Raw genomic sequence first — 27194 nt, forward strand, 5'->3', positions numbered from 1 at the left:
GTTATCTCCATAACCATATCTGCACAATAAAATCCTACGGCCTTTTATTGCCAACACGTGACAAATTTTGTGAGCCAATTTATTTACTGGTGAGGGTAAAGGGTCGGCCAACAAAAGTTGCATGCATATGGGTTCAGCAGTTATCAAAAGAAACGTTAATTCCAATGCACATGCGCCGAACAGTGCTAGTGAAAGAAACGGTTTAAAATCCACAGGCAAGCCGCAACAAGCACAGTTTGAACTAAAGGTTCTCTTAAGGCAATTTGTAAATACTCTTGAACAATTTTGCAGCAAAAAGAGATGAGGCAAGACCAATCTTTACAGTTATAAGAAGAAGGAAGTATTTTAAAAGAAAAGGCAACGACTTTGAAGTAATGCAGGATCTTTAGTCACATAAGGTAGGTTCCAGCAATTACTTTATTACAGTCTTTGTTAGTTACATCAAGATAACTCTGTGAGAACACCACTGGCTCATATCACCCAGGTAGGGGCTCTCCAACTGCCTGTCACTACAACCTTAGCTGCACACATTCTCCCACTCACACAGTAACATTCTCTCAGCAGTGAACAAATAAGAAACTTCACATGGCTACCAACATCGTTGAGGACTGCACATATAATGCTGGCAAGCATAGTACATTTTATTGCTGCACTTCCGCGTTCCAAGCCTCTTTCTGGACCCGCAACGTCATTACACTCGACGGGATGTTCTTGAGAGTTTGGGTACTTTACTTTTACACTGCTTCATTCCATCTCTCACTCCAAAAGATTGCATCCAAACGGAATCGTACATAAATGTCGCCCTAATTTGGGCACACAAAATTAGGGTGACATTTACTGCACCCAAGCACAGCTGGGGTTGCGGGGGTGTCCCAAGTGCTGGTTGGGCGCCCTAACGGGAGTCGGGGGTTGCAGGGGTGTCCCCTGCTTACCATTTTTGGTAAGCAGGGGACACAAAAGAAAAAAAAAAGCACCCTGCGGCGTTAGCTCTAACCCACGTTAGTGGGAGGAGCTTACGCTGCAGGGATAGCATGGTGCAGGCGGCACACACAGAAGTGTGCCGCCAGGGTCGGACTGGGCCATAAAATTGTCTCGGTCACCTATGAAAAAGTGGCCCACAGTTGTAAATGACTATTTATTCCTTTTGTGACACTCAAGAGGGAGTGTTTTGATGAAATGTGATGCAAATTGTGCATTTCAAAGAATATTTGTTCAGCAACACTGGTCAAAACTATTAGCTGCATAGTGAAGTATGTAGTAATGTAGCTGGTAGGCTGTGATGTAACTATGGCTGTGATGTTAGCCTATATGGAATGTGGCGTTCTGTGTGTTCTAAGAGTGACGGTTGGGAGACCAGAGCAAGAGTGGCTGTTTTGGGTGAGGGGCAATCCCAGTGTAACTTGTCTTGTGGACCCTACCATCCCTGTGTTTGTACTACAGAAGATAACACTAGCTTGGACAATAAACCTTGTTGAACTTACCTGCTTCCCTCGCGATATTACAAAGTAACTTGTCAAACTGGCCCACATTTGCCAAAAAGTGTTCCACTTTGACCCAAAAAACGGGCCCACACCGGCATTTTGCATTTTTGGTTCGGCCATTGGCCGATTGCCCTATAAGCCAGTCCGAGTCTGTGTGCCGCCATAAAAGGTTAGTTGGGGGTTGGGGGTCGGAAGGGAAAATCAGGCCGGGGAAGTGGGCAGAGTGATCTATATGATCGCCGCGCCGTAACTGGCGTCAGCATTTCGGCCGTTGCAGTTATGGGCGGCGCAATGATCACATAGATCCTATCCAAACCTCCAGGAAGAACGTGGACGATGGAGGCATTGGATCTTCGCCATTCCCCACACTGACACAATGACGTCACCATTTTCCCAGTCAGCGTGGAAAGGAGGCCTCTGGCCCCAACCAATGCAACGTTCATCATGACCACTCTGGACCATCTACAGTGCCACAGGCGACCCCACTGCCATCCAGCAAATGAACATAACGTAGGTTGAAGATAACAGCAACCATATGCCCCCGTCCACGCTTCTAAGGCTTCCTTCTGACCATAATATAAAGCACTGCATGGGGCCATTTATCTTTCCAACTGATGTTGCAGGAATCTCACAAGGCCACTCTTTTCCTCACAGTGCTCCGTAACGCATACTCTGGGTCCTCTTTTGCAGGCATTGGAATGCTCGTTGGGTAAAGCAGCTGTCCTCTCGCCATATACTTCGCTGGGCCCGGGTTTTATTACTGTGCCCTGGGGCTTACACTTCTTTGCCCTAGTGCCCACTTTTCCCTGGGTCATTGGTTTGCTCTGGTGCCCCTCTCCCTTGCCCTAGTGCCCACTTTTCCCTGGGTCATTGGTTTGCTCTGGTGCCCCTCTCTTCTTTCTTCCTTTCTTTCTTTCTTTCTTTCTTTCTTTCTTTCTTTCTTTCTTTCTTTCTTTCTTTCTTTCTTTCTTTCTTTCTTCCTTCCTCTTTCTTTCTTTCTTTCTTTTTTCTTCGCTGGGCCCGGGTTTTATTACTGTGCCCTGGGACTTACACTCTCTTCTTTGCCCTAGTGCCCACTTTTCCCTGGGTCATTGGTTTGCTCTGGTGCCCCTCTTTTCTCTTCTTTCTTTCTTTCTTTCTTTCTTTCTTTCTTTCTTTCTTTCTTTCTTTCTTTCTTTCTTTCTTTCTTTCTTTCTTTCATTCTTTCTTTCGTTCTCTAGAACCTTAGCTGCACACATTCTCCCACTCACAGAGTAACATTCTCTCAGTCACACCGAACATTCTATCTTACATCACCAGGCTTCTACATACATCCCAAGCACTATACAACACTTTATAAAAATGCTTTTAATAAGAGAATAGTTAGGGTGAGTTAGCTTAGCTATTCTACTGAAAAGAAGAACATTATTTTCACAAGGAAGAGCTCCAGAAACAAGTCCCTTATACAGACATGAAAATATGGTTTGCAGAACTAAAGTTCAAAATGTTTGCTGAATCCTCAATTCAGTAGAAATGCAGGTTATTCCAGGTTTGGCCAAACTCATTCACTCAGGCTAGGCTATGGCTGTGCTCCCTTCTGCTCTACCCTATGATTCTATCTTTCATTTGTGTTTGCATCCTGGTTCAGGCATCCTTCACTTTCCCTTCTCCCAGTTAGCCGCATTTTGTTTGCAGCCCTACAGCTATTGTCTCTGTGCCTAAAAACATACCCCAATCAGCATGTATGTAAAAATGAAACTAGCACTTCAGGGAACCGGTTTGTTTGTTTGTTTGTTTATTTAGTATAGCGCTCCAGACCCAGGGGTAAAAGGGCACTTCGGTACAAGGTTGCAAAGTACATAATAAAGGTATACAATTATACATTTTTTCCTATTACAAAATGAATTTGTATTTGGAAAAAACACAATTACGGGCAAAAACACATGGCAGTAGTATCGAACCTAGAGGGAGGAGGGGGGTGAAAGCTAGGTTCTGTTCAGTAACCAACTGATGAGCTGTTTCCTAAATGACTGAAAGGACTCGATGGATTTGATGTTAAATGGTAGGGTATTCCAAAGTTGGGAGGCAAGGACCGTGAAGCTGGAACCTCCAGCTCTTTTTAGGGAAAATCTGTGCACTTTAAGGCATAAAGTGTTGGAGGATCTAGTGGTTCTGGCAGCCGATTTCAAGGTAAATTTATTGGTGAGATAAGAAGGGGCTAGGTGGTTTAAGGCTTTGTATGTGAGACAAATGTTTTTAGGTCAATTGTATGTTTGATGGAGAGCCACTTACATGAGTTTCTGGTGGTGGAGATGTGGTCACGCCTTGGGATGTTTAGTGCTGCTCATAGCGCGTTGTTTTGGAGTGCCTGTAATTTATTAATGATGGATTGGTTTGCGCCTAGGTATATGCTATTACAGTAGTCCAGTTTAGGCTGTATGAGAGTCTTGGCAAGCGTAAGGCAGCTATCAGCGGACAAGAAAGGTCTGCAGGCTGGTGTAAGCAGTGGCTGAGGCAGTCATGTTGATTTGTTTGGAGAGGTTAGTGTTGGCATCAAGATAAAAGCTGAGGGTTTTTACACTTTTGACGATGGGAATAGTAGTGGCATCGATAATGATGCTGTTGTAGTTAGGGCTCAGTTTCGATAGGTTATTGGGAGAGCCGACAAGGAGAAGTTCCGTTTTCTCATCATTCAAACAGAGGCCGTGTGTGGCCATCCATGCTTGAATGATGATAAAGATGTCATTAATCCGGGTGACATCCATACTGTAGTTACCTGATAGGGTAAGGAGTATCTGGGTGTCATCAGCATAATTGGTGTAGTTAACACCCTGATAGTCCAGTTTGTCAAAGAGTGGCTTTGTAAATATATTGTGCAAAGTGGGCGAGACACATGAGCCTTGTGGGACACCACATGTGATAGGGATGGGGTCAGCTGCCGCTACTGGTGAGAAGACCCTCATGGTTCTGTTGGCCAGGAAGGATTATATCCACATGACAGCAGAGGAGGAGAAGTGAGCAGCGGAAGATAAGTGGTTTCACAGGATTTTGTGATCGACCAGGTCGAAGGCTGCTGATAGGTCTAAAAGGAGTAGGATGGTGGCGTTACCTTTGTCTTTGATTTCATCAATCTGACTTTTGAGGTCAACAAGGGCCGTTTCTGTTCCATGTTGTGGTCTAAAGCCAGATTGACGTATTCCTAGCAGTTGGTTAGCCTCAAGGTGGTCCTGAATTTGCAGGTAGGCAACTCCGTCAAGGATTTTTAGCAAGAATGGGACAGTGGTGATAGGCCTATAGTTGGTGGGTATAGTTGGATTTAGTGATTGTTTTTTTTAGCAGTGGGATAACCCATGATTGTTTTAAGTTGCTAGGGACTGAGTTGGAGGCGAAGGATAGGTTTATTAGTTTAGTGATGAAGGGGGAAAGATCTCTGGTGGAGGCTGTATATTCTAAGTCAGAGAGAACAGACATTTGCAATGATATCCCATATAAAATGCATACAGCTTGGACCTTCTGGTTAGTTATTTTATTTATTCATTTTTGGTAGTGTTACAAAGCGCCAACCACCGGAACTTCTGTTTCATAGCGGCTCCAAAGCAGATGGAAGGGGAAGGGAAATCTGATCTTTCACAGCCCACAGAAACATTACGTGAAAAGGAGGGATACGCAGAGTCATTGATTAGATAATAGCAAACAACATTATGTGCCATCAGAAAATGAAATGCAAGGGAGAGGCACTGGGAGGAGCTGGCAGGGTTTAGGAAAGGGCAGCCAAGCAGTCCATGTGAGGTTCAGACTTCAAGTTCAAAAGACTTCTTGAAGAGGAGGTGTTCAGTCTTCTGCAGAAGTGAGGATGATTCTCCAAGGACTTTATAGCAACTGGGAGGCTATTCCATTGTGAAGGCGGCAAAAACCAATGCTTTAGAGCCAGATGACCATATGTCCCTCAAAGAGAGGAATTTCTTTACACTCTTTCTGAGATAACATTGACCTTTGTTCCAGTAGGCACTATGGATAGGATAAAGGAATCTGAATTCAATAAGTAGCCTATGAAGCGTGGTGAACAGCGCTGTGGGGGGATCTTGGGGTTGAAGGTCCAAGATGATTTCGGCTGCTTAGGCCTAGAAGGCATGTAGTTGTTCGGTGAGGCTATTAGAGATGCCCAACAGGAGACTATTGCAGTAGTCATGGCATCAAAAGACCATGGAGGATATCACATGAACTTTGAGTTGTGTTCAGGAATGCGAGGATGCCCCATGAAACAAACTTGATGTAGGTTTTCTTTGTAAGTTCTGGTGTGTGAGGAACAGTGCACAAAGATTGTCAAAGGAGACCCTGAGGTTCTTGGCAGAAGAAAACAGAGAAGGCAAAGGTGTGAAGGATTTCAACTGGTAAGGGTGTAGAAGCCCTGTATTTATTCATTTTTATTAATAATAAATAATAAAATGATGTGGCTAATCCATTTCAGAAAGGGTGGTCTGCTAAACAGAAAGCTCCATGCCAAAAGCATAGTGAACACCTGTGCCCTGCTGCAGGAGTCTCCTGATCTGCAGCTCCTGCTCTTCAGTGGCGCATAGCAGTTCAAAGATCGCAGGTACTCTGTTTGACAGCTGCTGTGACCCCAAAGTCACTGCAGACAGAGGTTGCATTTAAATCTGCACTTCTAATCCAAAACCATACTTATTTGTACAGAACTAACTGTCTGGTGGCAGGGTATCTCTAATAATAAGCCATATCTAGGTTTAGGTATGCTGATGGATAGTTCACACACGAAAGGCTATGTGGATAGAAGTCAGACTAGTCTGTCTCTGCTGAGCCAGCAGGACAATAGGTTGGAAAGCTCTATATCCTTGGTCCCTTGGGGAGTTGGGTAACAACTCTTCAGTCTAGGAAACTGCCGGCCGGTGGTCTCCTGGGAACCATGGTTCAAAGAGGCACACCTATAACAAGAGGGCCAGCCTCACACCATGGTGTTACATACCAAAGGGTATTTGAAGCTGTAGTCTTGGGAAGGGTGCAGGATTAGAACAGTCAGACAGAGCAGAATCGAATGGCATAAAGGTTTCTCCATCTTGGTATTATGTGTGCTTCTTTTCCCTTCCTGCCTGCTACTCTTCCTGAAGAGTAGAGCACTTTGGGTATGATGCAAGAACGCAAAAGTCACGTGTCATCTTGACAGACTTGCATTCATCATAGCCTCAGTAACTTTTCACCTTTATAAGGAAGGGGCCTTTTACTCCTTGGATCATCTAAGACTCTTAAGGACAGCTATTCTTTCCAAAGCTCTTAGTCGGAGTTGACAACAGGAGTTCAAAGTCCCCACAGAGTTCCACTTCAAACCCGAGTCAATGCTGACTTGCTGCCTGGACCAGCATGACTCACGGCCTCCAAGCCTAGTTCCCAAACAGATTAAAGCACATGTATGAGGTCCAGCTCCCATGGTCCACTTTTGTCATGATTTCTGCCCCTCATGTCCCCAGCCCTCCAAGATGTCAGGCTGAAGCCAGGCCACGATCACCTACATGGCCCTCAAGGGCCTCTCCATCCCTCCAAAGACCCACTTGGAGTCAGACTTGGCGCTAGTGGCACCACACTCACTCACTCCCATAGGATAACATTGGGGATTGGACTTGTAGTGCATTGATGGGGACAAGATGGATGCCCCCACATATTTCGGTTCTCAGAACTGCATGTGCAGTCTAGTCTTTTGGGTGTGGTTCAGCCCAGAGACACCTGGGATACCCAGAGACTATTTAAGCCACGCCCAGGCTGAGAAACATGCTTTGTGTTTTCTGCACTTGCAGCGTGACACTCACTGTGTTCAGATCGGTCTCCAGTAGGCCTGCATCTTTCTTCTGCGCTCAGATCCTGCAAGAACAAGAACAGCGTTAGTAACAGCCTTACCTTGCGGCGCTTCTGCCCATCATTCATCGCTCCTTCTGTTCTGCGGGCATCTTCGGCGGTGTCATTCCCATCCCAGCACGCCGCTTGCTAAGGAAAAGGGAAAAGAACAGAAAAAAGGCATTAGTAAGCATTCAGCAAATCTTCGCTTATTTTTTAAAGACTGTAGGAGCTTCAAACGCTTACCTGAATCCCAGCCACTCTGGGGGAACTCTGTCTCCGGAACTTCTCATCCATCTGCAAGAGGGAAAAGACACTCCAGGTTAGCGTGGAAACATCTAGAGGCGCCGCATACCGCGCTTACTCACTGCATTTCTTCTTCATAACTGGCATTCACGCTGAAAACGTCACGGCACCTAAAAGATACAGAAAAATAACTCAGTTCAATACAAATATGAAAGGGTCGCATCGCGCTCTCACTCACCTTCAGCGCTACTCATCTCAGCAGCACGTCGCCATCCCCGGACGCCAGCCATCATCTAAGGAAGGAAAGGAACGAAGTTAGAGAACTGTTCAAAAGACTCATTATACTTACCTGTCGGACTCTTGCCAGTGAAGTAACTAGGCAGCAACGAGCCCGCATCAATCAATGTGCCCCTGTGCTGAAAGCAGGACGGAGAGCACACTTTCCAAGAAAACAAGGTGAGCTGTAGATTAAAGGGAGGGGTTGGACCCCGGGGAAGAAGGGGTTCAAGCACATAGAGACAATAGGGAGTTAAACTCTACCAATCCTGTGTTTCAGGCCCAGTCTCCAGTCGAGTAGACTCCAGGGAAGGGTTTGAGGTCGTAAGAGGTCAGAACGGGCTGAGTGACGTCCCTGTGGATACCAGGTGAGCGTTACAACTTTTGGGATCATAGGGGCTTGTGTGCATCTAATTGCACCTTGTCCTGCCAAGACATATCCTTCAAAGTGTCATTGTTACGATTTCTTGCCTTTCACACATTACACAGTCTCAAGAGTGTTTGCTACACCTACATTCTGCATTTTCGGTGTTCTTTCCGCAGTGTTTTTGTTTTTGCTAGTGTTTTTGCTAGTGTTTTTATTTTCAGTTGTTATTGAATGTTGGTTTGTTTAATTAAAGTATTGTGGTAGGCCAGGCTCATGAGATGGACAAGAGATAATGTTCTGCAACACAGATGTTATTGCACCAAATAAAATAATGCCTCTCCTGTGCCTACTTCTAAGGTGGTTGTTAGCCCTATTTAAGGAAAGTAATAAAGGGTGCTTGTCAGGATGTCTTACAACTAAAATCCAGTCCTCTGTCTAAAACCTAAAAATTAACATAAGATCAACCAGAAAGGTCACTGAGGGATTTCTCTCAAACTTATCTTTGGTGGCTGAACCCCACACAAACGTCTCTTGGGTTTCTCTCAGGCCATGTGCCTGATTTCACAGTTTACAGTGTTTCTTTAGTCTTCCTCTTTTCCTGGTGGTGTTTAATCATGGCCCCCATCCAAATGTCTCTATACCTTCTGCTAGGCCGACTGTCTGGTCGTACAGTTCAAGCTTCAGGTTTGTCCAGTGTCTCTGTATCTTTTCTTTCTGCCTTGGGTAACAGTCTGTTCCTAACAGTCTGTTCCTTTAGGTCGACCTGTAATTACGCAGTCCTGAACTATGGCGTCTCTAAACCATCTTGGGATTTCTCTTCCTTCCCCCTGCTTGGAAGGATTGTTGTCCGCACCTTGCCTTGTAGTCATCCTTCTCATACCCCACCTTGGTGTTCGAGCTCTCACACCCCATCTTGGGCTCTTCTGTTTCTTGGCCTGCCTTAGGGATTCCTCTTTCTCCTCTTGCCTTTTTCCCCGTCTATGGGGTATCTTGCAACTTGTCCCTTCTCGGGCTCTCAGGATTCAGGATATCAGATACCCCTTCTTGAGGTATGTGATATATCACCCCTTTTTGGGACATCAGGTTTTTCACCCCTTCTTGGGTTATCTTGAATCTCACCCTGTCCTGGGCTATTAGGTTTCTCACCCCTTCTTGTGTTATCTTGCATTTCGCCCCGCCCTGGGCTTTTTCTGGGCCTTGCTGCAATCATTCTTGTTCCCCGGTCCCACCATGTACCTTGTGCTCTGTGGTGGCATTCATTGGGGGAGGCAATCTTCTTGCCCGCTGCAGAACCACGACTCCGGTTTCCCTCAGTTATTTCTCCTCAGTTCACTTGCATCGGTTGTTTCTGTTGGTGTATGACAAGACGTCAGCATTTGTTCCGGTAGTCGCCGGTTGACCCCTTCTGGGCTGGTCATCTCTCTTCTCTGTTCGGCGGGCCCGAGCCCCGCTGGCATTCTTGCTTGGCCGCTCTCCATGCTGTCTGCTTGGTGCTGCTTATTGGCTCTACCTTGAAGGGGGACATTCCATCCTCTATGTTACTCTACAGGTTTGTGTCTCTCTCGCTCTTGCTTCCCTTTTGTGTCGGTTCCTATGGATCTTTGTTTCTCACCGGGGAGATAGAGCAAGCCATTGGTCCTGTGCTTCATGCGGAGATGGCAACAGTAAAGGGTCCGAAACCACACCAGCCATTTTTAAAGAGCATTGTATATTATTGCCCTGCTCAGCGCCCACATAGCCAACAAACAAATTGGATTCTATAAGTATGGCAGAATGAGTTTGGGCATTCCTTGTCCTCTAAGGGGGAGTCACCCCAATGGGATCCCACTTGCCCTGTCCACTAGGGGTGTTAAGCGTAGTAGGCTCACTTCCCTAGCCCAAAAGGTGGTGCCACCCCCATGGAGAGAAGGGACGAATTGCCTGGATGTGTCACAATGTATTTATGTTTTTATAGTACCTTGATTGTACACTCCTCTATTTTGATCTATTGTTATATTGTGGTTTGGGTTGCTATTATTATCACATTTAGACCCCTTTTAAGAGTATGGACTGCGCTCGGCACACGTTACCACAAAAGGCAAAGAAGGTATATCTCTTGACTGCTTATTAGCTCAGAAAAAGGTCCAGAGGATTCAATTTATAACCAAGGTATCCAAAAGGATTTATTGTGCCTGATACATTATTTAAGCATATAAGGTAATCATGATTTACTCCGCACTATAAATGTTACTTACATAGCAGGAAAATGAAGAATATACAATTCAATATAATTCATCCAAATGACAATCAATCGTTTACTCATTCGTCCTCAAACAGCCATGATACATCCATACACACATACCAAACAACAGTACATATATGGTAAACCTTGTTAAAAAATCCTGGTTAACAATTACAATTTTTAAAGTGCAATTAATGTACATGACCACTGTGGTTGAAAAAGTGATCGACTCCAGGGGTGGGTCAAATAGATGTCCAACATGACCTCATCCCCAATTTCTCAACCGGTTTCGACGTATTTACATTATTGAACAACGTCTTCGTCAGGAGACCAATATACACTCTCTTGTAGCGAGCAAGGAAAAGCTGCTGTTCGGAGTAGCAGAGGCTTCTAAGACCACAGCACAACGAGGCTAGAGAACACGCCAGATCACATGGTGTTAAGAAGGTGGCACAGAGGATAAATCAATCGCGGTTCCCGAAGGTGTCCCGTCCCCCAAGGCAATAGTCCAAAGGGGTCTCAGGACTGCACTTGCATTGCAAACATTGTATTACACTGAAAGCCGCTTCTTCGGGCTAGTCATCCGACACCGCAACAAACACAGAGTCTCTAATCGAACGTAGGGGGTGTGTTTGATAAATGTCAGCATGCAAGTATCTATGAACCTCTTGACTGCGCCTGTTTCACCTTCATGATTGGGATGAGTGTTGGTTTGTTGTAGTGCGAGGGCTGAGTAGTTAGTTTCCCCACTACTGATCCTTGTGCTTTTTGGGGTATTGCCACCCACTCCTGAATCAGGAGCAGGCATTCTGAGATACAATGAAAATCGGATGCAGAACCACTGAAGGCAATCTCTGGATCATAACATAGGTCAGGAAGATGGTGGTGGGCGGCAAGATCAGGTCTGTGAGAGTCTTTGGCAAGCATTAATAAGCCACAGAGAGGGGGCGTGGCTTGGAGCCGACCGAGCAGCATGGCTCCGTAGAAGCTCCTGACCAGCCTCATCACCGGAGTTAATTTCTACAGGCTGAAGCTGGCGACATAGCCTGAAAACTCCCCCAGGGGGGCATGAAACACTGCTGCATCTGACACTATGGGACTGGGGCCGCTAATCAAACTCCAGGCTGTAATATTTGCAGTGGATAGTCCCGTCACGGGTCGCAGCGGAAAAGTAAGATGGTGGACGCTCTATCCTGGAGTTTAGAGTGTGTGAAATGGGGAGTAACCGGTCCCTCGTCAGCACCCCAGACACCCAGCAGCACAATACCGCTTTGGGCATAACTGCAACACCCTAACAGATCCTGCGTTGGAATTCCCCTCACAAAGCAATCGCCAGTTATCGCTATCCCATTAATAGAATTTTCGGCCCATTGGCCACAATGATTCGATGATGGGGCTTAGTTAGTGACCCCGTTGGATGAGGCTGCTCTCATCCCTTGAAGGCTGTGTTGGGGGAGGAGGCAGGGAAGTGGGGGTGGCGGAAGGCAAGGGCAGATTCATGACCCTAATGCCCTGCATGGCTAGAGGCTCCGCAACTCAGACATCCACAGACAAGACAAGACACACAGACACCTACCAGGGGGGGCACCCCAGAAGTTTAACGCAAGACCCGATATGCAAACGCCCACTGCTGAGACCATTCTAGAACCCCATGGGATCGGATGACGAAAGAGAAATCTGCATTCTCACGTGGAATGTCCAGGACCTCAATTCCCCAAGGAAGCGCAAGTTGGTAGAGAGCAGACTCGGAGTCCTGGCTGGGGATATAGTAATTCTCCAGGAGACACATTTGCTAGCGGCAGATGAGCAGCGCATTAGATTTAAACGGTTTAAAAAGTCCTATTTCGCCACCTTTGGGAAAAAAAGAAGGGGGTGGCAATCCTACTTAGCGATAAATTCCCACTAACCAACCCCTCAGTAAAAAGAGACTCTGCAGGCAGATATCTCCTGTTAAAAGGGCACATCGCAGAACAGCCGATCACTTTAGCTGGGATCTATGCCCCTAATACTGGACAAAACAAATTTCGAGTGGAGCTTCTCCCAACACTGCTAACCTTCACAAAAGGCCATCTCATTATCAGGCATGACTTTAATATGGTACCTGACCCATTGAAAGATAAAAGTCTTCACCCATCTAATCTAGACTTCACCCGAGCCCTGGCCCTCGCCAAAATATTAAGGGAGACAGAAACCGTTGACGCATGGAGATTGGCGAATGTGGGGGACAGGGTTTATACTTTCTACTCCAATGCGCACGCAGATCATTCATGGATTGACCTCCTCTTAATCACGGGAGCGCTGTTCCCCTGCCTCCGAGGAGTAGAAATTCACACCCGGATGATCTCAAGACCACGCACCAGTATCAGCAAACATATCAATAACTGCCGCCTCGACACCACCTCCGAGATACTGGAAGCTAAATGACTCCCTTCTACTAAATGACATAATCAGGGGAGAAGTGGGAGATTCCTTAGCAAACTATTTCAAAGAAAATGCAACCCTTGACATCCATTGAAACAATGTGGGAAGCTATGAAACCAGTGATAAGGGGGACACTCATTAGCGGATCTCCAAGATCCAAGCATCTGCCTTAGAACTAAAAGTCTCAGCCCTGGAGAAGGAACTAAAAACACATCAAACCAGGAGGACGGAGAGGGAGCTGAAAAAAGCCAGAAGTGCCCTCGAAATGCACTGGGCGGACGGCACCGTGAAGGCTCTAGCATACACAAAGCAGTTCTATTATAACAAAAGTAACAAAGTGAACCGCATATTAGCTTACAAACTGCAGAAGGTGCACAATTGGAATAACATAGCCCGGCTCGTCAGGGAGGACGGCAGGTCCAGATATACTAATGCCGAGAAATTGGAGGCCCTGGTAGCCGACCACAGTGCAATTATGTTGGGTCCACCACCCTCCTGGGGAAGTCAGCCCCCACATTGGCAATATCCAGAGCCCTCCAAGACGACCACTGTCAAATCCCAGCTTGAGCCATTAGAAACCCTAATAACGCTAGAAGAGGTATCCGAGGCCATCAAATCCGTGAAGAGCACCGCTCCAGGCCCAGATGGGCAAACAGCTAAATTCTACAAAACATACACACAAACTCTAGCCCCACAATTAACGCTCTTGTTTAACTTCTTCCTGGAGACTGGGAAGGTTACAAAGTCAATGGCTTAATCCCTCACCATATTAGTCCATAAACCGGGGAAAGACCCCGAACAAGCAGCCTCTTACAGGCCTATAACACTTATGAACATGGATGGGAACATCTACTCTAAAGTATTGGCATCTAGACTGGGAAAATTACTAAATTACTACAGGGGATGATAGCTGGAGACCAGACGAGATTCATATGTCATGATGCCTACCCCCGGAGCACCAGGCCAGGCCCAGCACCCCCGGGAGCAGGCATCATGCCCCCGGGTAAAAGCCCAGCGGCCCCTTATAGGGGCTCTTTGGACTCTGTCCTGGCGCCGTTGGCGCCAGGCTCATGTTGGACATCAGTCCTGGCGCCATAGGCGCCAGGCTCATAAAGGAAGGTGTTTTGTGCACTTACCTGATGCAGACCATGCTGCAAGATTCAGGCCTCCCTGAGACCTGAAAGGGACTATTTTTTTATTGGGACTATTTTGCCGCTCGGGCGTGGCCAGGGAAGGATACTTACCTGGAACTACTTTCGGGGCTATTTAAGCCACGCCCAGACAGTAGCTCACGCTTCGCGTTGTTCTGCATCCAAGCAGCTGAACGCTCACCGTGTCTGCTCCTGCATCGGGTCTCCAGCCACGCCCGCCTCGATCCTGGAACACCTGTAAGGAAAGAAGAGAAGAGAAAGGTGAAAACCAAGAATTCTATCAAACTTCTTACCTGCATCCGGAACCTTCACGCCAGCGTTCCTGTTCCTGAGAAAAAACTTTCATTTAAAAGCACCGCGTTGCTCGCTGTAGCGCCGCGCTTCACTCACCTGTCCTCGGGAGTTCTTCTGGCTCCACCGCGACTGTCTGAACAGGTCCCCACATATCTGCGCCTACGGGCGAGAAGAAGAGACAAAAGGTGAGCAGAAGGAACATATGAGGAAAGCCTAATTTTCCGCCATAACACTTACCGGTCTTCTGTTGGTGGACCATTCCTCATTTCGGGTCGGCGCCGCTTCGTTGGCAGGTACCGCACCCCGGCCCCTATGGGGAAAGGACAAAAGACATTACTAGAGGAATATAAAGACATTAAGAGGGATCGCCTCTATCGCTAACTCACCTGAGTTTACCATCGGCAATTCAATCCCTCAACGCATCGCCTTCATTCTGCACCTGAAATAAAGGACAGATCACAGGTTAGGAAGGCAACAGAAAAGGAGGCTCAACACTTGAACTTTTGTAATCTTCATACTTACGGCGTTCCGCTCGGAAAAGTCAAGTGGATTTTGCCAGCGCCATTCTGAAAACCAGTGAAGTAACTGGACTAACACGCGCCCCTGCACCAGAAGCAAGATGGAGAGTTCATCCTTTCAAACCATAAGGTGAGCTTCAACCGGGGATTTCTGAGGAAGTTAGAGAAGAACGAAAGGGGGAAGGGGGGAGCAAGCACACTATTCTGCAGACTGTTAATCCCCTTTCTCATCTGCAGAAGGATATTCCTACGGGCCAGACAAGCAAGATTTGAGGGTCCTGTTCAGTCGGTGTTCCGAGTTCTGCGCACCACGCTCGAAGAGGCCGTGGGAGTCAGGTGAGCCTTACAGAACGCAAAGCCTTCCTACAAATTCCCACCCAGGCGCTATGGAAACTTCTGAGACTGATCAGTTGGCCCAACTACTGGGGGAATTACGGGCCGAAGTACACGCCGCTCGTCAAGAGACTAATGCTCTCAGGAGGGAAGTGATTGTATCAAAGGAAAGAACTGATGACCTGGCTAGACAGTTTTTGCAAGGTCAAGCTGGACACACTCCTCTACCCGGTTCCGGGGGGAACCCCGCTCCTGTGGTTCCCAGTAACCCTGTGCAGATTAATCTACCTGGAAACATGCCGCTGGCCCCACCCGAACGCTTTGCTGGGGACCCCAAATGATTCGCCGTATTCATGAATCAGTGTCGTTTGCACTTCCTATGCAGATCTGGGGCCTTCCCTAATGACCAGACCAAGGTAGCCTTTGTATTGTCATATCTCAGCGGCTGTGCTGCCGATTGGTCAGTTCCACTGGTTACTCAAGATGACCCGATTCTCCGTGATTTTCAAGGATTTCAAGCAAGCATGGAAAGGTTATTTGCTCGACACTCTCAGGGGCAGGCTCTGGATGACGAACTCCTATCCCTGCGACAGGGCAATCAGGACCTCCTATCCTACATTGCAACCTTTAATAGACTAATTGTGGAAACTGGGTGGCCAGAGGATAAAAGAATCACGTTATTTTATCTAGGTCTACGCCGAGAACTTAAAGATGACCTGGCTCAAGTTGTAAATCCGCCCCAAGAATGCACAGAATATAAAGACTTAGTGGTCCAATTGGATCACAGACTTCAAAACAGAAAAGCAGATCGGTCCAAGTTTGAGACCCGGGTGTTGGTCAAGACCTACGCTAACCCCAAGGGTGCTGATGTCTCTGAGCCTATGCAAATCGGAGAGGTTATAGGACCTTTAACTCAAAAAGAACGTGAAAGAAGACGGCAGATGCAATTATGTCTTTATTGTGGGTCCTCTGGACACTTTCTACGAGATTGCCCGGCAAAACCGCCCAAGAAGGTGGTAGGAGCCGCTGATAAAAACCATGAAGACTCTGTTTCGGGAAACAACCACGCCCGACAAGCATAGGGGTCCGCTTGCTGAGATTGAAAACTAACTCTCAGACCTCGCATTTCATTGTGCCAATGGTCCTCGTAGATCCGGAACAGCCTAAGTGGTTGCATGCAATAAAGGCATACATCGATAGTGGGGCTATAGGAAATTATGTGGATTGTGAATTGGTCTCTAGGATTAACCTCCCTCTGCGTCCTAAAACCAGCAAAGATGTCATCACCACAGTAGATGGAACCGAAATTGCCTCTGGACCGGTAACACATTCCACTGCTGAGGTGACACTTATAGGTCTGGACGGCCATCGGGAGGCAGTTGTGTTTGATGTAATCAAGGCTCCACAGTTTCAGGTTATTCTCGGAATCCCTTGGTTAGAGACACATCATCCTCGAATTGATTGGTGAGCGAAGAGAATAACCTTCCCGGATTGTGCACAAACCTGCTACCCAGAAAATCTGAAGATTAGTCTAGTGTCTGTAACCTCTGACTCCATGCAACTACCTCCGGAATACCAAGAGTTTCAGGACGTCTTCCAAAAGGAACAGGCCAACACGTTACCTCCCTACAGATCGTACGATTGCCAAATCGATCTGGTGCCCGGTGCACAACCCCCTTGTAGCAGGATTTATGCCCTTACTGAACCTGAGAATCTGCATTTGAGGCAATATTTAGATCAATACCTAGCCAATGGTTTCATTCGCCCGTCAAAGTCTCTGGCATCCTCGGCTTTGTTCTTCGTGCCCAAAAAAGAAGGCGACCTTAGAACTTGTATCGACTACCGCGCATTGAACCAGATAACTGTTAAAAACCGTTACCCTTTGCCTCTGATCCCTGAACTCCTTGACCAGGTGAAGGATGCTTGCGTTTACACCAAGTTAGATCTCCGGGGGGCTTATCATCTGGTGCGAGTAAAAGAAGGCGACGAATGGAAAACGGCCTTCCGTACAAAATATGGATTATTCGAATACCAGGTGATGCCTTTCGGGTTGTGCAACGCGCCTGCTGCCTTCCAATTCTTCATGAACGATGTCCTTCGGGAACTCATCAATGTTTGTGTTGTCGTATATATCGATGACATTCTTGTGTACTCCTCTTCGGAATCTGATCACAGAAGGGCCGTCCTTGAGAAATTGCGCCAGCACAAACTGTTTGCAAAGCTGGAAAAGTGCGTTTTCCATACCACCAAGGTTGAGTTTCTTGGATTCATCCTGACACCTAAAGGGGTCCGCATGGACTCACGAAAAGTGGATGCCATCCTCAAATGGCCATCACCCAGTTCGGTGAAAGGTGTCCAAAGCATGCTTGGTTTTGCTAATTTTTATCGCAGATTTATCCCGGAATTTTCACGTGTGGTACAACCCATCACTGCACTCCTGCGAAAAAATAAACGCTTCGAATGGACCGAGGAAGCCGAACAGGCCTTTCAGGAATTGAAAACTAAATTCACGTCCGCACCTATTTTGAAGCACCCGCGTCCCGATCTCCCATATATAGTCGAAACCGACGCATCCAGCTTAGCCATAGGAGCTGTCTTGTCTCAGAGAGACCCTGAAACCAACCAACTGCACACCGTAGCATTTTGGTCCAGAAAGTTCTCGCCGCCTGAGGTAAATTATGCAATCACCGACAGGGAATTATTAGCCATTAAGTCCGCCTTTAAGGCTTGGCGGCATTATCTTCTTGGCGCCAGGCATACCATCAACGTGATCACTGATCACCGAAACTTACAATATTTAAAAACTGGCAAGGCTCAATCGTCACGTCAGCTCCGATGGGCTTTGTTCTTTGCTGAGTTCGATTTTGTAATCACTTACCGCCCCGGCTGTAAGAATGGCAAAGAGGACGCGCTATCTCGAATAGGAATGGGAGAAATAGACACAAACTCAGAACCTGTGCCGATAATTCCCGAACAAAGAATTTTGGGGATAACCTCTTTACAAACCCTTGAAGACATTCAAGCACAGGTAAAACAACTCCTGGACTCTACAGCCTTGCAGGATTGGATCCAAAGGGGGTCTTACTTTTCGGTCAACGATGGCCTACCTTACTTCCAAGGACGCTTATTTCTGCCAGAAAAGGAGTTGCAAGAACTGGTTATTTCCCGTCATCATGATACCCTGATGGAAAGACATCCTGGCATTGCCAAAACTGAGGAAAAAATTAAACGACAATTCTGGTGGCCTTCCTGGCGAAAGGATATTAAATCTTTTGTGATGTCCTGTGGAGTTTGCGCCCAAAACAAAGGCCAAAAGACAAAACCTGCCGGTCTTCTTCAGCCTTTAGACATTCCACCTGCACCTTGGCACACCTTGTCACTAGATTTTATCACGGACCTGCCCCCTTGTAATGGATACAATACTATTCTGGTTGTGGTGGATTTATTTTCCAAGATGGCCCATTTTATTCCGTTGAAAGAATTACCTTCAGCTTCTGTCCTAGCCAAGGAATTCCTCGAAAATATTATCCGTTTGCATGGATTCCCGTCCATACTAGTCTCTGACCGGGAAAGCCAGTTTATTTCTCATTTTTGGAGAAAGTGTTGTCAACTGGCACAAATCGATGTAAGACTCTCAACCAGCCACCACCCACAGACCGATGGTCAGACGGAGAGAACGAACCAGACCCTTGAACAATACCTAAGATGTATGTTGCACCAATCGGAGGGTAATTGGAAGGTTATTTTATGGGTGGCCGAATATGCATACAATAACTCGGTACACTCTGGAACTGGACAAAGCCCTTTTTATACCCTATATGGACATCACCCTCGTACTTCAGACCTGGACTTACCTCTGAGCCTTGAAATGCCCGCAGTGGACCATTTGCATTCCACAATAACTCAAGCCTTCAAAGATGCAACTGCACATTTGCAACAAGCGAAAGGGAAATACAAAAAGAATGCGGATCTGCATCGGAGTGAGGCGCCTCTGTACCAAATAGGGAATCAAGTATGGTTGGCTACCAAACACTTATTGCTCAAGGGACTCCGAACTTTTAATCCAAGGTATTTGGGCCCTTACTCGACCAAAGCTATAATTAACCCAGTGGCAGTCAAGCTCGATCTACCAGCTAACATGCGGATTCACCCTGTTTTTCATGTGTCACTTTTGAAACCAGTGCAACCAGGAACCAGATTAATAAAGCCACCAGAACCAATCCAGATAGATGGGGAGCCTGAATTCGAGGTGAAGAACATTTTGGATTCCAAGATCTCAAAATCAAAACTTTTCTATCTAATTGATTGGAAAGGGTACGGGCCTCAGGAAAGGTCTTGGGAACCCAGCGACCACGTACATGCACCTTGGCTGGTAAAAAGGTTCCATCGGAATTTCCCAAACAAACCGAAACCTCCAGAGGGAACGACCTTGGGAGGGGCCTTGGGGGGAAGTGCTGTCATGATGCCTACCCCCGGAGCACCAGGCCAGGACCTGCACCCCCGGGAGCAGGCATCATGCCCCCGGGTAAAAGCCCATCGGCCCCTTATGGGGGCTCTTTGGACTCTGTCCTGGTGCCGTTGGCGCCAGGCTCATGTTGGGCATCAGTCCTGGCGCCATAGGCGCCAGGCTCATAAAGGAAGGTGTTTTGTGCACTTACCTGATGCAGACCATGCTGCAACATTCAGGCCTCCCTGAGACCTGAAAGGGACTATTTTTTTATTGGGACTATTTTGCCACTCGGGAGGGCTCTTTGGACTCTGTCCTGGTGCCGTTGGCGCCAGGCTCATGTTGGGCATTAGTCCTGGCGCCATAGGCGCCAGGCTCATAAAGGAAGGTGTTTTGTGCACTTACCTGATGCCGACCATGCTGCAAGATTCAGGCCTCCCTGAGACCTGAAAGGGACTATTTTTTTATTGGGACTATTTTGCCACTCGGGCGTGGCCAGGGAAGGATACTTACCTGGAACTACTTTGGGGGCTATTTAAGCCACACCCAGACAGTAGCTCAAGCTTTGCGTTGTTCTGCATCCAAGCAGCTGAACGCTCACCGTGTCTGCTCCTGCATCGGGTCTCCAGCCACGCCCGCCTCGATCCTGGAACACTGGTAAGGAAAGAAGAGAAGAGAAAGGTGAAAACCAAGAATTCTATCAAACTTCTTACCTGCATCCGGAACCTTCACGCCAGCGTTCCTGTTCCTGAGAAAAGACTTTCATTTAAAAGCACTGCGTTGCTCGCTGCAGCGCCGCGCTTCACTCACCTGTCCTCGGGAGTTCTTCTGGCTCCACCGCGACTGTTTGCACCGGTCGCCACATCTCTGCGCCTAGGGGAGAGAAGAAGAGACAAAAGGTGAGCAGAAGGAACATATGAGGAAAGCCTAATTTTCCGCCATAACTCTTACCGGTCTTCTGTTGGTGGACCATTCCTCATTTCGGGTCGGCGCCGCTTTGTTGGCAGGTACCGCACCCCGGCCCCTATGGGGAAAGGACAAAAGACATTACTGGAGGAATATAAAAACATTAAGAGGGATCGCCTCCATCGCTAACTCACCTGAGTTTACCATCGGCAATTCAATCCCTCAACGCATCGCCTTCATTCTGCACCTGAAATAAAGGACAGATCACAGGTTAGGAAGGCAACAGAAAAGGAGGCTCAACACTTGAATTTTTGTAATCTTCATACTTACGGCGTTCCGCTCGGAAAAGTCAAGTGGATTTTGCAAGCGCCATTCTGAAAACCAGTGAAGTAACTGGACTAACACGCCCCCCTGCACCAGAAGCAGGATGGAGAGTTCATCCTTTCAAACCATAAGGTGAGCTTCAACCGGGGATTTCGGAGGAAGTTAGAGAAGAACGAAGGGGGAAAGGGGGGAGCAAGCACACTATTCTGCAAACTGTTAATCTCCTTTCTCATCTGCAGAAGGATATTCCTACGGGCCAGACAAGCAAGATTTGAGGGTCCTGTTCAGTCGGTGTTCCGAGTTCTGCGCATCACGCTCGAAGAGGCCACAGCAACCCAGACTAGACCAGCGCCTCCGTGGGAGTCAGGTGAGCGTTACATCATACCGGGGAGGGGAATGCACGATAACATCAGAAGAACGCTAAACCTAATTGAAAGCACCAACAGAAGAGGGGAGGAAGTGTTAGTCATCTCCCTAGATGCGCATAAAGTGTTCGACCTGGTAGGCTGAGAATATATTAGGCACACATTCACACGCACAGGATTTGGCTGCAATTTTGTAAAATGGACCATGACAAACTACCAGTCCCCAACCATGCAACTACGGGTGAACGGCATAAGATCGGAGCAAATAGCTACAACCAGGGGTACACGTCAGAGCTGCCCGTTATCCCCCCTGGTGTTCGCCCTGTCCATCGAGCCCTTTGCGGAGCGGATTCGACAAAATACAGGCATACAGGGACTCACAATAGGGGGAAAGGAATATAAAGCTGCATTATACTTGGGCGATGTCCTCCTGACCATAACCTACCCAACCACATCCCTGAAGCCCTTGCTGGAGGAACTCAGAGCTTTTGGGAAGGCATCCAGATTCAGGGTGAATTATGATAAATCCTCCACCCTACCAATCAATCTTACAAAACAACAGAAGGAATTCCTCACCACCAGGCTCCCCATCCCATGGGTAAACACTGGTATCGGATATCTGGGGATCTGTATTCCCAAAAATCACACCATGGTCTACCAACACAACTTCCCGCAGCTATTCAGGAACTTACGGGGGGACCTCAATCACTGGGATAGCCAAGAGATCTCATGACTGGGCAGAATAGCTGCAATAAAAATGAACTTGATCCCTAGGCTAATTTACCATTGTCTAGCGCTCCCGACACATATCCCAGAGAATGGTCTTATCGCCCTGCAAAGAGCTATAATGAAATTTATCTGGAAAGGGAAGAAACCCTGAGTAGCTAAAATGATCATGATTCAGAGCCAAAATATAGGGTGGGTGGGGGCCCCGGACGTGTCCAGGTATAGGGGAGCAGCACAACTATCACACACATTCACTTGGACCCAAAGCACAGATCAACCATGCTGGTTACAGATAGAGGAGGTATGTTGTAAAGCTCCCCTGGCCGACCTCCCACACATGCATACCCTGAAGACCCAGCCAAACCTAAATCCTCTCACCGCAACACGTAAAACAGTGGCGAGTTGGAAGCCTGGACACTGGGCCCTCTAACACCAATATGGTATAATACAGGGTTCTCCCAGGGACTCCACTCCCAGAGCTTCTCAGCCTGGAAAGACAGGGGCCTCCGAAAGATCTCCGACTTCCTAGAGCGAGGCAGCCCTCTCACATTTGAAGACTGCAAAGTGAAATCTAAAGTGTCCGAAAGTGTCTCTACTGTTGGGCTGTTGCTTTCTTTGATCCTGTTCCCTACCCGACGCCGTCGGCAAGGAGAAGAAAAGGCTACGGCGAACCGCGCAATTATACCCTGTTGTTGGGTGGACTCTTAGAACCACAATCCTCTTGTGCCTGGATTGCCCCGCCCTCGCACTCACTGTGATTGGACACAGGACACTATACCTTATTCGGCGAAAAATCTAAGCTGATATGGGAAACTGACCTTGATACCAATGATTTACATAGTAAGCCTATGGTGAGATCCCCAAATGCTAAAAGTGCTCAAATGACACTTAATGATAGAATGATTATAGATATCCAAGAGTTTCAGTCTAGCTTGACTGAAAGAGATAAAGAAGCTTCTAGTAATGAGCCACGCTCTGAGACCATTACTCTTGATGTTCCATCACTAAGTCCCGATTTTCCTGTATTGGCAAACATACTGGATTTACTGGACACGAGCCATGAGCATTCTCATTATGAAAGTGAAATCTAAAATATTGGAAGGGGAGAGGTTTCGTTACTCTCAGATGTGACACTGGGTCTCCCAGAAGATTGTCAACCACCAGGGATCAAAGACCACTAGAACTAACATTAACATCAACCGCCCCACCCCCCCAAAGGGAAAGTATCCATCCTATATCGACTCTTGGACAAATCCGACATCGACTCCAAAGAGAAATACATGGTCAAATGGGAGAGAGACCTGGGGTGAACATTAGATGTTGCAGCGTGGAATAGGATCTGGACAAGGCTGCACAAAAGCTCCCATTGTGTTACCAACAAAGAGGGTGGGTATAAGGTTTGCTACAGGTACTATGTCACGCCAGCCCAGCTACACAAATCCAATCCAAGTATTTTGCCGAACTGTTGGAGAGGCTGTTCCTCGAGGGAACATTGTTCCATCTTCTGTGGGCTTGCCCGGAGGTGACGAGCTACTGGAGGGGTGTATTGGACCATGTTAAGTCGACCACAGGTCTCGCAATTCCATGTGACCCAGGGATTGTGTTGCTTGGCGATACTGGCGACTGGGAATTCCCGCTGATGGGTCAACGGGCGCGCCTATCTACCCACCTGCTAACAGCGGCCAAAATTGCTCTAGCGAGACTCTGGAAACATCCTGAGGGCCTTTCCAGCACGCTATGGTGGTCCAAGTGCTGGCACACTGTGGTGGCCGAAAAGATTACAGCACTCCGCGCAGGAAACCTGAATCGCTTCCGAAATACTTGGGCCCTATTTATGGACTATGCAGCAAGATTCCCCGGACTAACCCGGAGGCAACCACTGAATCGCTGGCTGGAATGAGTCAACTGCCCAGGTATAACACCAACCAGAACGCCTAACTTTCCAGGGAGTGGCGCACCGCATCGAGCCTGGTACCACCTAGGGGAAGCTGTGCTAAAGTCTGTGCTGTGTCAAGTTTCTTTTTATGAGTATGTAACGATGTCTGATGTCGATGTCTTTTCTTAAAATGCTAATAAAATATCGAGTTGAAAAATAAAAAAGGCCACAGAGACTATATGGGGCGTTATGATATCCTGCATAGCTGTGTGACAGGCTTGAGACAAAGGAACTGACCTTAATCTCTCTGTCAGATAGGTATGAAATCAAATGAAGGGCTGAACCAGAGATGCCAAAGGATGTCTCCAAAGAGGGATGGGGGGACTTGTCATTAAGTGTCAAATGTCACCAAGAGTTCAAAGGAATAACACTCAAGATTAATACGTCCAAGTGAGAAAAGAGCAGTTATTTTTTAGAGGAATGACTGGGTTAGTATACAGATAATAACATTTCAGTTCAGTTCAACATTTATTTAATACAATTTTGTTTGAAGAGAGACAGGGATGTTGCAGAATAAGGAGGCATTTCAATGACTTTATATTGTCAATTTTCTGATCACTCAATGGAGCACACCTGGACCTGTTAATGAAAGTTCCTGTTTATCAGGCTTCAAAAATGTATCCCCATTATGAAGGGCAGATCTTGCAGCTATCAGCAAGCAAAAGAAGAGATGCTCTGCTGCCAAAAAATACAAAGCAGTAATTAATTGCCCCCGCCCAACTCCTTCATGATATGATCATCGCATTCCTCCTCAATGATGTTGGTTGGAAGCTCTGATGATTTGCATTGTGCAGAGCAGCAAAGCACTATTCCCAAGGAAGGCCACAGGCCGCCCCCAACTTGTGCCATCCTCTTACAAAATAAGTGTAAAGATGTTCTTCATAGGAAAGTTAAGCAATGATCACAGCTCATTGGCCATAGATCAAAGGACATCCATTTCTCAAAGCAGACTTTGGATCACCATTATTTAGCCACAGCTTACATGCTATGCGTTTGCAACAGCTTACATGCCATCCATTGGCCACAGTTTACACATTATCCATTAGGTTAAGCACATACATCATCCAGATCTATGATTCTGATTTAAGATCTAGATAAAACAGCAGTTACTTCTTCACCCCAGGCTGACACAATTCTTTCCTATTGTTCTCAAACGCATGCCCATCTCTCCATGTGTAGTTAAACAGGCCTACAATTCAGAGAATAGTCCAGCAAACAACAGATGCATTTCTTTACTGCCACTTCCACATGCATGTTCAGCTCGAGACACGGCTCAGACATGGAACACTGAAATGGAAAAGATTCACTGGAGGTCTTAAGAGGCACAACATGATTACCTGTTTGGGGTTTTTCAGGATCCTGCAGCACAAAGCTATGGTCCTTTTTAAATCACCCACGGAACTCTCATTCAAGGAATCCATGATTTGTTCCGGGCTCAGAAGTTTGAGGGTCTTCCTTGTGGGAACTGCAACCAACCCAAAAAGAGAATGAAAGTAAGAATAAGAATAAACCGCTTATGAGGCCTACTTTATTGAAAATTACAAAGATGATTTATATTGCAGAAAGTGAGTGCTTTCTTTCATCCACATTGTTTTTTAGATGTGCTTCGTGCAAGACATTCTGGACCAGCCTACAAGAAAGAAATGTGATCAGGTATCGATGTGACTACTTAGTGCCCTGACACTTTGGCCTGCAAACTTAGTTTTACATCACATATACTGCAAATGTCGCTATCATAATTTCCAAACGTTTTCAGAGAGGGCAATACTTCCTGCAAATCGAAATCAGCTAAAGAGAAAGCAAGATCAGTATATAGATAAGCATGTGAGAATGATTGATCAGCAAAAGGGCTGGGGGTTGGGTTCTTCCACAAAGCAGCTAATACAGTCCAGGGTTCAAAATAGAAAAACTCCACTTGCAAATAATCTCCAATGGGATTGCCTATTCAGTGGGTTGACAAGGCCTACCCGAAACAGCGGGAGGCCACCTACCTTCCTGGGCCTGAGAGCTTGAACAGCACCAGCTTGACAGCTTGAGTCTGGATCGTATCTGCAGGGATGACAAAAGAGGCCAAGTGCCATTTTTTATGGTATTACTGACACATAATACTTGATTAGGTGATATTGATTTGTTACATTGCAAGATATAAAAGTTTTTATGCAAAGAAAGATTTTGTTTTGTTTATGTAAAATGTTTTTAAATAAATCTAATATTGTAGTAACTATGTACGGTTCTCTTCCATTTGACTTATTGTTTTCTCAGAAAGCGGAGAACAGTTTCTATTTGATTGTTTGGGGCTCATTTTGTTAAATGTCGTAATTGCATTATGTGCTGTAGGTCATACAATTTTCCACTTATACAAAACGAAGTGCAAAAGGAATGTCTAAAAATACAGTCGAAACTGCCTTTAAACTTTCATTTTACACTCAGTTGTGTAAAAGTGGAAAATTGCTTGATCCTGTGACGAATCAACTTCCGTGGCACCAATGGTCCAGGGATGAATATTGGTTTCTCAACCATCAATCAGTCCCACATATCTAGTACACCAGAAACGATCCGAACAGATTGGAACACAAGTCAATTATAAACCTCCTTGTCCAATTTTTGGTAACGTGGACGGAAAGGCAGGCTTATCTCTGAAAAGGTCGTGGATCGTTGGTTAGTTGCAACACAGCAAAAATAAAATTATTACCCAATGATAAAAGAGACTGCCCAGTCAAGGTTGTATATAAATATCTACTTCATTATTACTGCAACAGACAGTTCTAGCACACTACAAAATACAACCTACCCTGTAAAGAAACACAGAGGACAGTTTCACGAAGGAAAGGGGTGCACTCTGGATACTGACAGGAGGGTAGTCGGTAAAGCAATTAGTCTTAACTGTTCAAGGTTATTTGGTTTCAACACCAAGGGAGCAAGGGGTCGTAAATGTCACTTGGGGATTTCAAAGAAGGACCAGGGTAACAGAACCACCATGTACCTGGTGCTTGAGATGTTCTTGATGCTCGACAGTGTCAAGTCAGTTCCAGGATGCTTTGCAACTCCTGCAACAGTTCAAGACGAGAGACAGCTGCAGGTATCAGGTGGCAGGCAGTTCGGCAAGTGAGGCTGGACGGACGGCTGCAGGCTGGCCTACACAGCCGCTCCGGGCAAGAATCGTCTCTGTGCTGTTTGGCGGATCTGGAATGCTGGTCAAGGCGTCTCGAATGGCTTTAGTGACTGCAGCGTGACAACAGTCAGTGGTGCAGCTGGTTGTAGTTCGAGGGCTCGACTGCCTTGAAAATGTCATTAAAAGATGGACACTGGTTGATGCTTGTGTGGCACTCCTAACTTCTTTGCAGGGCTTGTGGCGTCCTTTC

The 27194-nt window shown here is 46.7% G+C and overlaps 1 protein-coding gene across 1 annotated transcript in view; it reads right to left on the reverse strand.

Annotated features, from left to right (window-relative positions):
• LOC138498547 (maestro heat-like repeat-containing protein family member 1) overlaps positions 1-27194 on the reverse strand; it is a 262370-nt gene that overhangs the window by 128364 nt on the left and 106812 nt on the right. The window contains exons 3-4 of the mRNA XM_069622325.1: positions 25824-25881; positions 25170-25297 (exon numbers count right to left, since the gene is read on the reverse strand). Of these exons, the coding sequence (XP_069478426.1) occupies positions 25170-25297; positions 25824-25881 (186 nt within the window). The remainder of the gene's footprint in view (positions 1-25169; positions 25298-25823; positions 25882-27194) is intronic.

This window comes from Ambystoma mexicanum, chromosome 5q (assembly GCF_040938575.1).
Source record: "Ambystoma mexicanum isolate Mex_15411 chromosome 5q, UKY_AmexF1_1, whole genome shotgun sequence".
In the NCBI taxonomy this organism is placed as follows: Eukaryota; Metazoa; Chordata; class Amphibia; order Caudata; family Ambystomatidae; genus Ambystoma; species Ambystoma mexicanum.